Source organism: Oncorhynchus keta, chromosome 21 (assembly GCF_023373465.1).
Source record: "Oncorhynchus keta strain PuntledgeMale-10-30-2019 chromosome 21, Oket_V2, whole genome shotgun sequence".
Classification (NCBI taxonomy): domain Eukaryota; kingdom Metazoa; phylum Chordata; class Actinopteri; order Salmoniformes; family Salmonidae; genus Oncorhynchus; species Oncorhynchus keta.
Genome location: NC_068441.1, coordinates 52,613,385 through 52,625,459, shown reverse-complemented (window position 1 = coordinate 52,625,459; position 12,075 = coordinate 52,613,385). Strand labels below are relative to the sequence as shown.

Sequence of the window (12,075 nt, the reverse complement as noted above, 5' to 3'; positions counted from 1 at the left end):
TATGAGCCGGACAGTTTTGGACTGTTGGCGTTTGGACCTGGACCTACCGAGAACCCGATTCGTGTACCGAACCCTGCTGCCTTTGACCTCGCCTATGGCCTGGGTGGACCAGAACAGATAAACAAACACACAGGCACTGTCCTGTTCGAAAGAACTCTCATTCTGTGGTGATTTGGTGACAGTTTCTCACTTAATTTGTGACAAGTACTCAGACCCTTTACACACCTGTATTTGGGGAGTTCCTCTCATTCTTCTCTGCAGATCCTCTGTCAGGTTGGATGGGGAGCGTCCCTGCACTGCTATTTTCAGGGCTCTCCAGAGATGTTTATCGGGTTGAAGTACGAGAGTTGTCCTGTTGGAAGGTGAACCGTCACCTCAGTCTGAGGTCCTGAGTGCTCTGGAGCAGGTTTTCATCAAGGATCTCTCTGTACTTTGCTCCGTTCATCTTTCCCCGGATCCTGACTATTCTCCTAGTCCCTGCCGCATAAAAACATCCCCACAGCATGATGCTGCCACTACCATGCTTTGCCATAGAGATGGTGGAAAACATCCCCACAGCATGATGCTGCCACCACCATGCTTCACCGTAGGGATGGTGGAAAACATCCCCACAGCATAATGCTTCCACCACCATGCTTCATCGTAGGGATGGTGGAAAACATCCCCACAGCATGATGCTGCCACTACCATGCTTCACCGTAGGGATGGTGGAAAACATCCCCACAGCATAATGCTTCCACCACCATGCTTCACCGTAGGGATGGTGGAAAACATCCCCACAGCATGATGCTGCCACTACCATGCCTCACCGTAGGGATAGTGGAAAACATCCCCACAGCATGATGCTGCCACGACCATGCTTCACCGTAGGGATGGTGGAAAACATCCCCACAGCATGATGCTGCCGCCACTATGCTTCACCGTAGGGATGATGCCATGTTTCCTCCAGACGTGACGCTTGCCATTCAGGGCAAAGAGTTCAATCTTGGTTTCATCAGACCATAAAATCTTGTTTCTCATGGGGCAGCAGGGTAGCCTAGTGGTTAGAGCGTTGGACTAGTAACCGGAAGGTTGCAAGTTCAAATCCCAGAGCTGACAAGGTACAAATCTGTTGTTCTGCCCCTGAACAGGCCATTAACCCACTGTTCCTAGGCTGTCATTGAAAATAAGAAATTGTTCTTAACTGACTTGCCTAGTAAAATAAAAGTCAAATAAAAAAATTAAAATGGTATGAGAGTCCAAGTGGGCTGTCATGTGCCTTTTACTGAGGAGTGTCTTCTGTGTGGGCACTGTACCATAAAGGCCTGATTGGTGGAGGGCTGCAGAGATGGTTGTCTTTATGGAAGGTTCTCCCATCTCCACAGAGGAGCCTTGATCACCTCTCTGACCAAGGCCCTTCTCAGTTTGGCCCGGTGGCTCTAGGAAGAGTCTTGGTGGTTCCAAACGTCTTCCGTTATACCGTTTTCTATTTTCTTCCATGTTCTTGGGGACCTTCAATGCTGCAGACATTTTTTGGTACCCTTCCCCAGATCTGTGCCTCGACACAATCCTGTTTCGGTGCTCTGGGGTGTTGTGATGTCGTTATGGGGTGTTGTGATGTCGTTATGGGGTGTTGTGATGTCGTTATGGGGTGTTGTGATGTCGTTATGGGGTGTCGTTATGGGGTGTTGTGATGTCGTTATGGGGTGTTGTGATGTTGTTATGGGGTGTTGTGATGTCGTTAAAGGTCAAGGAGTCTGAACACTTTCCCGATGCACTGTGGTGCCTACAGTGTTTACACACAGTGTTTACACACAGTGGTTACCTACAGTGGTTACCTACAGTGTTTACCTACAGTGTTTACCTACAGTGGTTACCTACAGTGTTTACCTACAGTGTTTACCTACAGTAGTTTCAGAAAAACCAGCCAAGCTAATCGCTCCTTTTAGCTCGGGCACCTGGACAGAAGTGAAAAGACACTGTCTGAAGGATGACAACAACAACAACAGTGCTGGTGTTTGTCTTCTGTCACGAGAAGCAAATTATTTTTCTTACCTTACTCTCTGGCAGTTGATAAATAATTATATTTAGTATGATTACGTTCCTGACCAGTTTTCCTCTCTGGTTCAATAGCAGCACTAAGCTTCCTACCAATGAAATGTCACAGAAGATCTTCATCAAATCAAATCAAATTTATTTATAGAGCCCTTTGTACATCAGCTGATATCTCAAAGTGCTGTACAGAAACCCAGCCTAAAACCCCAAACAGCAAGCAATGCAGGTGTAGAAGCACGGTGGCTAGGAAAAACTCCCTAGCATTTTGTCATCCTTCCTACAGGTCATTGTTGTAGAAAACTGGTCCCTCGGCCAATTCAATTCCCCATCGTACAAAAAAACCCCAATACAATGAGAAGAAGAAATGAAGACGAGATAGATATGCTAGATGGAGACAGAGAGCGAGACATGGGAGAGAGAAGAGGAAGCAGACGGAGAGAGGAAACCCCTAGGGTTAATACTACCTTTTATCTGTTTGCCTGCGAACAAATATCAATGTGGTGCTGGATTTGCTCTGCCTGCTCCTTGTGATGACACTGCGAGGGGTCAGAGATCGGGAAGCTCTGAAGACTCCATGGTGCTCAATACTACAGCTATCCTCTGAAGCCCTGAGGGCTCTCGTTCTGTCTGGCTGAGACACATTGGTGGAAACGTCTCGATATGCAGAGAGAGCTGCTGGATGAAACGCTGGTTTGTGTACCTAGTGGCTATATGAAAAGGGGCTTGAAACGGAGGGTAGATAGAATCGTTGTCGTCTGAAAGTACTGAAGAGATAGCTGACAGAGAGGGACAGAGTGGGAGTAGATGAAGAATCCACGTGTGTGCGTGTGTTATTTGTTCATTAAGATGTCTATATATTGTGTAGTTTAAAAGGAGATGAATTACAATGCCCCTGTCTTGATGGAACACAACTTTGACAAAAGACTGCGTTTTTTTTTTTTACATTTATGACTCCAGGCCAGACACACACACACACACACACACACACACACACACACACACACACACACACACACACACACACACACACACACACACACACACACACACACACACACACACACACACACACACACACACACACACACACACACACACACACACACACACACACACACACACACACAGACAGACAGTACATAGTACACAATGGACAGTTTTCTAAACTCTTTTGTTACATCGATTCACTGTGGTAATTATTCTGAAACATTTTGTTTCTCATGAATCAATCTTCTTTTGTTGTTATTTCGAGAATGAGAAACCGTGTCTTTTGTCTGCTGGTCGGCTACAATCTGACAACAGAGAAGGTCACGGTCTAGTCGTGCTGATGGGACGTGGCGTGTGTGTGTGTCAAGTGTGCTGATGTGATGTGTCATTGTGTGTGTGTCAAGTGTGCTGATGTGATGTGTCATTGTGTGTGTGTCAAGTGTGCTGATGGGACGTGTGTGTCATGTGCTGATGGGATGTGTCATTGCGCGGTGTGTGTGTGTGTGTGTGTGTGTGTGTGTGTGTGTGTGTGTGTGTGTGTGTGTGTCAAATATGCTGATGTGATGTCATATTGGTGTGTATTTGTGTATCAAAGGGGTCCAGTGACGAGAACAACATGGTGTGTGTGTGCTGATGGTATCCTCCGTTTTGTCTCCTTTTGATCGTCTGGAATAACATGCCCTATAATCCCCGCCTCACAGGCATTCGATGAATGGTTCCAATTTTGTTTCAAGACCAACGTCTATGCTTACAGAAGGGCAGAAACAACTAAACTGGGTGAGTTAAAAGTAGATCATCTTGTCTGAAAAAGATGAAGCTTTCTGTGACAATAGAAGAAGAACCTAGAGAGAGAAAAGAGACTGTCTGAGCTGTCACCTCCAGCTTCACTGCCAATATAATGCAGTACAGACAGTCTGGGCTGTCACCTCCAGCTTCACTGCCAATATAATGCTGTACAGACTGTCTGGGCTGTCACCTCCAGCTTCACTGCCAATATAATGCAGTACAGACTGTCTGGGCTGTCACCTCCAGCTTCACTGCCAATATAATGCAGTACAGACAGTCTGGGCTGTCACCTCCAGCTTCACTGCCAATATAATGCAGTACAGACAGTGGGCTGTCACCTCCAGCTTCACTGCCAATATAATGCAGTACAGACAGTCTGAGCTGTCACCTCCAGCTTCACTGCCAATATAATGCAGTACAGACAGTCTGAGCTGTCACCTCCAGCTTCACTGCCAATATAATGCAGTACAGACAGTCTGAGCTGTCACCTCCAGCTTCACTGCCAATATAACGCAGTACAGACAGTCTGGGCTGTCACCTCCAGCTTCACTGCCAATATAATGCAGTATAGACAGTCTGGGCTGTCATCTCCAGCTTCACTGCCAATACACTGCAGTACAGACAGTCTGGGCTGTCACCTCCAGCTTCACTGCCAATACACTGCAGTACAGACAGTCTGGGCTGTCACCTCCAGCTTCACTGCCAATATAACGCAGTACAGACAGTCTGGGCTGTCACCTCCAGCTTCACTGCCAATACACTGCAGTACAGACAGACAATACAGACAGCAGTACAGACGCAAGTACTTTTACATTACTCACTTTAGGCTACTTAACCAGTTAGGAGCCTCTGGGGTGTGGTATATGGCCAATATACCACAGCTAAGGCCTGTTCTTATGCACAACACAACACAGAGTTCCTGGGTACAGCCCTTAGCCGTGGTATATCGGCCAAATATCACAAACCCCAGAGGTGCCTTATTGCTGTTATAAACTGGTTACCAATGTAATTAGAGCATGTTTTGTCATGCCCATGGTATACAGTCTGATATACCACAGGTGACTTCATAATTTGACATAGAATATACAGTATGAGAGATATATAGATATACACTTCTCATACTAGTTTTATTAGTGTTTGTTCTGTTTTGACTTTTATATTTGCCATTTGATTCTGGATTGATGTTGTACTGCATTGTTGATGAGAGTTAGCAAGTAAGTGATTGATGTTGTACTGCATGGTTGAGGAGAGTTAGCAAGTAAGTGATTGATGTTGTACTGCATTGTTGAGGAGAGTTAGCAAGTAAGTGATTGATGTTGTACTGCATGGTTGAGGAGAGTTAGCAAGTAAGTGATTGATGTTGTACTGCATGGTTGAGGAGAGTTAGCAAGTAAGTGATTGATGTTGTACTGCATGGTTGAGGAGAGTTAGCAAGTAAGTGATTGATGTTGTACTGCATGGTTGAGGAGAGTTAGCAAGTAAGTGATTGATGTTGTACTGCATGGTTGAGGAGAGTTAGCAAGTAAGTGATTGATGTTGTACTGCATGGTTGAGGAGAGTTAGCAAGTAAGTGATTGATGTTGTACTGCATGGTTGAGGAGAGTTAGCAAGTAAGTGATTGATGTTGTACTGCCTGGTTGAGGAGAGTTAGCAAGTAAGTGATTGATGTTGTACTGCATGGTTGAGGAGAGTTAGCAAGTAAGTGATTGATGTTGTACTGCATTGTTGAGGAGAGTTAGCAAGTAAGTGATTGATGTTGTACTGCATGGTTGAGGAGAGTTAGCAAGTAAGCGTTTCACTGTACCGTTTACACGTGACCAATAAACTTTGATTTGATTTGAACAGACTGTAGTATCGACACTGAAAGGGATTCATCTTCCCTCTATCATAAAGATCTGTTAACGTCTGTAAGATGTGTGCAGGCGTGACATGGCTGACACGTGACCTCCCTGTGTTACTATCCTACCAACAATGATCCATTGATCTGGCCCATTGATCCACTGTACGCTGCACTCTAGCATCTCTCTCTCTCTCTGAGAAGACATGTTAATCACCAGATGGAAGGAATGACCAACATGCAGAGATGGAGTTGATGGAAGGGGGATGACGAGTGAGAAAACGGACACCATTCCCTCCGGCACCATCAACCCAGAACAAAACATTGTGTTTGTGTGCTGGCTCTAAATAATTCATGGGAAGCAATATTCAAACCTTGTCTGATTTTCAAGCGAATTAAATGCAGGACTGAGAATGGACCACTCAGGAACACTCGTCACGTCTTGGAAAGCCATTCTGGTGTGTCTTTGGCATTCAAATGTGTGTAACAAAACTCTGTCCCCGGGTTCGTTTTTTCAGAATACCTTCTTTACATGGGCTTTGCTCCTTTCAATCCTGACAAACTCCCCATTCCCTGCTGGTGACAAGCATACCCATAACATGATGCAGCTACTTACAGGAAGCACAAGGGGAGGAGTGTTGGGGGAGAACGAGAGGAGGGAGGGAAGGAATCTATTTGAATCCCCTCCACTATCCTCCCTTTCTTAACTTTGACTGATCAACGACTCAGCTTCAGTTATACTGAGATCTTTGACTCTCTCTCTCTTTCCTCTCTTTCTCTCTTTCCTCTCTCAATTCCCTCTCTCCTCTCCCCTCTCTCCTCTCAATTCAATTCAATGAGCTTTATTAGCAAATTACCAAAGTGAAATAAAGTGAAATAAACCAACAAAAGTGAGAAGAAACAAAAACTTTAGAAATTAACAGAAAACATTTCACTCACAAAGGTTTAAGAAAATATAGACATTTTTAAGTGTTATTATCAGCTATATACTGTGTTTAAACAATGTGCAAATAGTTGTAGTGTGAATCGTCGGGAAAGATAAATATTGGTGGTATTTACCATGTTTGTGCTTCACTGGTCTCTCTCCCCTGCTCCCTATATCCCTCTGCCATCTGTTAACCGAGTCATAACACCCAGGTGTGGTCCATTTGGCTAATGATATCTTACTGTTTTTACCCATCATGTTAGGGCTAGGCGATTATGGCCCAAATATCATATATATGATATTTTTCACTTGTTTTTTTTTAATAGTATATTTTCTGTTTTTTAAATAATGAAAGTTGTAAATATTCTTCATGAGTAGTTATAACTCATTTAAATAGGCCTTTCTTCATTCTGATTTGTTTTATACTGTCCATTTTCTAAAAATGTCTACATTTACCACACTTTTGGTATCATTTCCACACGGTGCCTCGCAGGGCTGCATGATATGGGCAAAAAGTATAGCCTTAGTTAATTGGTGGAATTATGTAAATAGACTGATTTGATTCTAATTCGATCGTTGGAATATAGTGGGCAGCACCTTGAATACATTGTTGTTTGACATGACAACGAATGAATAAGGCCAGGGAGGAATTATTGACCAGGGTAGGAACCGCAAATTAAGAAAATGGTGTGGGAGGTGGTAGGGCTTGGTGTGGGAGGTGAAAGGGCTTGGTGTGGGAGGTGGTAGGGCTTGGTGTGGGAGGTGGTAGGGCTTGGTGTGGGAAGTGGTAGGGCTTGGTGTGGGAGGTGAAAGGGCTTGGTGTGGGAGGTGGTAGGGCTTGGTGTGGGAGGTGGTAGGGCTTGGTGTGGGAAGTGGTAGGGCTTGGTGTGGGAGGTGAAAAGGCTTGGTGTGGGACCAGGGAGGAATTATTGACCAGGGTAGGAACCGCAAATTAAGAAAATGGTGTGGGAGGTGGTAGGGCTTGGTGTGGGAGGTGGTAGGGCTTGGTAGGGCTTGGTGTGGGAGGTGAAAAGGCTTGGTGTGGGACCAGGGAGGAATTATTGACCAGGGTAGGAACCGCAAATTAAGAAAATGGTGTGGGAGGTGGTAGGGCTTGGTGTGGGAAGTGGCAGGGCTTGGTGTGGGAAGTGGTAGGGCTTGGTGTGGGAGGTGAAAGGGCTTGGTGTGGGAGGTGAAAGGGCTTGGTGTGGGAGGTGGTAGGGCTTGGTGTGGGAGGTGGTAGGGCTTGGTGCGGGAGGTCGGAGGGCTTGGTGCGGGAGGTCGGAGGGCTTGGTGCGGGAGGTCGGAGGGCTTGGTGCGGGAGGTCGGAGGGCTTGGTGCGGGAGGTCGGAGGGCTTGGTGCGGGAGGTCGGAGGGCTTGGTGCGGGAGGTCGGAGGGCTTGGTGCGGGAGGTCGGAGGGCTTGGTGCGGGAGGTCGGAGGGCTTGGTGCGGGAGGTCGGAGGGCTTGGTGCGGGAGGTGGTAGGGCTTGGTGTGGGAGGTGGTAGGGCTTGGTGTGGGAGGTGGTAGGGCTTGGTGTGGGAGGTGGCAGGGCTTGGTGTGGGAGGTGGCAGGGCTTGGTGTGGGAGGTGGCAGGGCTTGGTGTGGGAGGTGGCAGGGCTTGGTGTGGGAGGTGGTAGGGCTTGGTGTGGGAAGTGGTAGGGCTTGGTGTGGGATTGTGGTAGGGCTTGGTGTGGGAGGTGGTAGGTAGTAGAAGGGAGAAAGACAACTCATGTAGATAACGAGTAAACTATTAAAAAATCGAATGAAATGACATTACACACGCTGAAGTTGCGTATCACGTTTAACTAACCAAACATTGAAATACCGTTATAGAAAGTAAAGTAAAAAATACAAACTGGTCCATGCTTCAATACCGGTGTATAGTAAAGTACTGTATACAGCCCAGCCCAACGTGTCTGTCTGTCTGTCTGTCTGTCTGTCTGTCTGTCTGTCTGTCTGTCTGTCTGTCTGTCTGTCTGTCTGTCTGTCTGTCTGTCTGTCTGTCTGTCTGTCTGTCTGTCTGTCTGTCTGTCTGTCTGTCTGTCTGTCTGTCTGTCTGTCTGTCTGTCTGTCTGTCTGTCTGTCTGTCTGTCTGTCTGTCTGTCTGTCTGTCTGTCTGTCTGTCTGTCTGTCTGTCTGTCTGTCTGTCTGTCTGTCTGTCTGTCTGTCTGTCTGTCTGTCTGTCTGTCTGTCTGTCTGTCTGTCTGTCTGTCTGTCTGTCTGTCTGTCTGTCTGTCTGTCTGTCTGTCTGTCTGTCTGTCTGTCTGTCTGTCTCTGTCTGTCTGTCTGTCTGTCTGTCTGTCTGTCTGTCTGTCTGTCTGTCTGTCTGTCTGTCTGTCTGTCTGTCTGTCTGTCTGTCTGTCTGTCTGTCTGTCTGTCTGTCTGTCTGTCTGTCTCTGTCTCTGTCTGTCTGTCTGTCTGTCTGTCTGTCTGTCTGTCTGTCTGTCTGTCTGTCTGTCTGTCTGTCTGTCTGTCTGTCTGTCTGTCTGTCTGTCTGTCTGTCTGTCTGTCTGTCTGTCTGTCTGTCTGTCTGTCTGTCTGTCTGTCTCATCCTCCAGCTGTGCTACCAGGCATCAGTTACTGTGTGTGTATTCCACCTCACTTCTACTCCCTTTTTCCTGCACAGAGGAAACTCTGCTCGTCTTCTTCCCTCTACTTCCCTGTCGGCCTTCTCCCCATCTGTGGAATATTAATGCCATGTTGTCTAGGGGAATAGTTAGAAGTTCGTCGGGGGACTATACAAACAGAACAGCTTTGAGCTATCCTGTTGTCTAGTCTACATCATCTATTTCCAGTGTTTGCATCATGGACTGGGTACTGGCTATATGACGGTGTGAGTCGCTAGCTGTATGGCAGTGTGAGTAGATGGCTGCTGTGTGAGTATGGCTGCTGTGTGTGTGTGTGTGTGTGTGTGTGTGTGTGTGTGTGTGTGTGTGTGTGTGTGTGTGTGTGTGTGTGTGTGTGTGTGTGTGTGTGTGTGTGTGTGTGTGTGTGTGTGTGAGAAAGAAATGGTCTGGTACTGAGAAACACAGCAGGGAACGAGACCAGGGAGTGAACAGCTGCGTTGACCAGCTGAGGAGGAGCAGCAGAGATAGTGAGTTCTCAGAGGGAGGGAGGGAGAGAGAGAAGAGAGTACAACGTCGGTTGACAGGACTTTATTATAAAGTCAGCGCCAATATGTGGTTGTTCCTATTTTCCAGGAAGTCTTCACAGAAACAAAAAGTCACACTGGGGTTATATGAAAGATGTGTCCTGTCTTGGCTGAGATTCATCTTTCAAGTTCTGATGCACTGTGTGAAAGGAAGAGGAGTTTAAAAAAACACCTTGAATGTTCTCGATGTTGAAACAATGTTCTTGCCAAGCAATTCTGCACTTTCCATAATGGGGAAACTGTGGACCAATGACACTAGTCCTTCTGTTTTTTTAGTGAGCGTCTTGTTTTAACATGTCCTCTGTGTCTCTTCAGGGTGTCGCGTGCGGCCTCAGTGCTGTTGTCTGATCCGTGCTTTCAGCTGCACTCCATCCAGCACCTCCTGGGGGAAGGAGAGACCTCTCCGGCTACAGCGGTGCTCCCCCAAACCCCCGCAGTACACCCAGGAGACCCCGCTGCAGCCCCCGCAGAACGGAAACACTTCTCCCTACACGCCTGTGAGTACATCTCTCTGGCTGTCTGTTAGTCCGTTGGTCTGTCTGTTAGTCCGTTGGTCTGTCTGTTAGTCCGTTGGTCTGTCTGTTAGTCCGTTGGTCTGTCTATTAGTCCGTTGGTCTGTCTGTTAGTCCGTTGGTCTGTCTGTTAGTCCGTTGGTCTGTCTGTTAGTCCGTGTCTGTCTGTTAGTCCGTTGGTCTGTCTGTTAGTCCGTTGGTCTGTCTGTTAGTCCGTTGATCTGTCTGTTAGTCCGTTGGTCTGTCTGTTAGTCCGTTGGTCTGTCTGTTAGCCCGTTGGTCTGTCTGTTAGTCCGTTGGTCTGTCTGTTAGTCCGTTGGTCTGTCTGTTAGTCCGTTGGTCTGTCTGTTAGTCCGTTGGTCTGTCTGTTAGTCCGTTGGTCTGTCTGTTAGTCCGTTGGTCTGTCTGTTAGCCCGTTGGTCTGTCTGTTAGTCCGTTGGTCTGTCTGTTAGTCCGTTGGTCTGTCTGTTAGTCCGTTGGTCTGTCTGTTAGTCCGTTGGTCTGTCTGTTAGTCCGTTGGTCTGTCTGTTAGCCCGTTGGTCTGTCTGTTAGCCCGTTGGTCTGTCTGTTAGTCCGTTGGTCTGTCTGTTAGCCCGTTGGTCTGTCTGTTAGTCCGTTGGTCTGTCTGTTAGTCCGTTGGTCTGTCTGTTAGTCCGTTGGTCTGTCTGTTAGTCCGTTGGTCTGTCTGTTAGTCCGTTGGTCTGTCTGTTAGCCCGTTGGTCTGTCTGTTAGTCCGTTGGTCTGTCTGTTAGTCCGTTGGTCTGTCTGTTAGCCCGTTGGTCTGTCTGTTAGCCCGTTGGTCTGTCTGTTAGTCCGTTGGTCTGTCTGTTAGTCCGTTGGTCTGTCTGTTAGTCCGTTGGTCTGTCTGTTAGTCCGTTGGTCTGTCTGTTAGTCCGTTGGTCTGTCTGTTAGTCCGTTGGTCTGTCTGTTAGTCCGTTGGTCTGTCTGTTAGTCCGTTGGTCTGTCTGTTAGTCCGTTGGTCTGTCTGTTAGTCCGTTGGTCTGTCTGTTAGCCCGTTGGTCTGTCTGTTAGTCCGTTGGTCTGTCTGTTAGTCCGTTGGTCTGTCTGTTAGTCCGTTGGTCTGTCTGTTAGTCCGTTGGTCTGTCTGTTAGTCCGTTGGTCTGTCTGTTAGTCCGTTGGTCTGTCTGTTAGTCCGTTGGTCTGTCTGTTAGTCCGTTGGTCTGTCTGTTAGTCCGTTGGTCTGTCTGTTAGTCCGTTGGTCTGTCTGTTAGCCCGTTGGTCTGTCTGTTAGCCCGTTGGTCTGTCTGTTAGCCCGTTGGTCTGTCTGTTAGCCCGTTGGTCTGTCTGTTAGTCCGTTGGTCTGTCTGTTAGTCCGTTGGTCTGTCTGTTAGTCCGTTGGTCTGTCTGTTAGTCTGTTAGTCCATTGGTCTGTCTGTTCCTTTTGTCAGCTAGCTTTCTGTTAGTCCGTTGGTCTGTCTGTTAGTCTGTTGGTCTGTCTGTTAGTCCGTTGGTCTGTCTGTTAGTCCGTTGGTCTGTCTGTTAGTCCGTTGGTCTGTCTGTTAGTCTGTTGGTCTGTCTGTTAGTCCGTTGGTCTGTCTGTTAGTCCGTTGGTCTGTCTGTTAGTCCGTTGGTCTGTCTGTTTTTCCCCCTCATCCATTTACACACAATACCCTATAATGACAAAGCAGAAAACTGAAATATCACATCTACATAAGTATTCAGACCCTTTACTTAGTACTTTGTTCAAGCACCTTTGACTGAATGGGGAGTTTCTCCCTTTCTTCTCTGTCAGGTTGGATGTGGTACGTCGCTGCACAGCTATTTTCAGGACTCTCTAGAGATGTTTGATCAGGTTCAAGTCCAGGCTCTGGCTGTGCCCC

The 12,075-nt window shown here is 47.2% G+C and overlaps 1 protein-coding gene across 1 annotated transcript in view; it reads left to right on the top strand.

Annotated features, from left to right (window-relative positions):
- LOC118399730 (E3 ubiquitin-protein ligase RNF123) overlaps positions 1 to 12,075 on the top strand; it is a 235,150-nt gene that overhangs the window by 171,847 nt on the left and 51,228 nt on the right. The window contains exon 21 of the mRNA XM_052474154.1: positions 10,038 to 10,219. Within this exon, the coding sequence (XP_052330114.1) occupies positions 10,038 to 10,219 (182 nt within the window). The remainder of the gene's footprint in view (positions 1 to 10,037; positions 10,220 to 12,075) is intronic.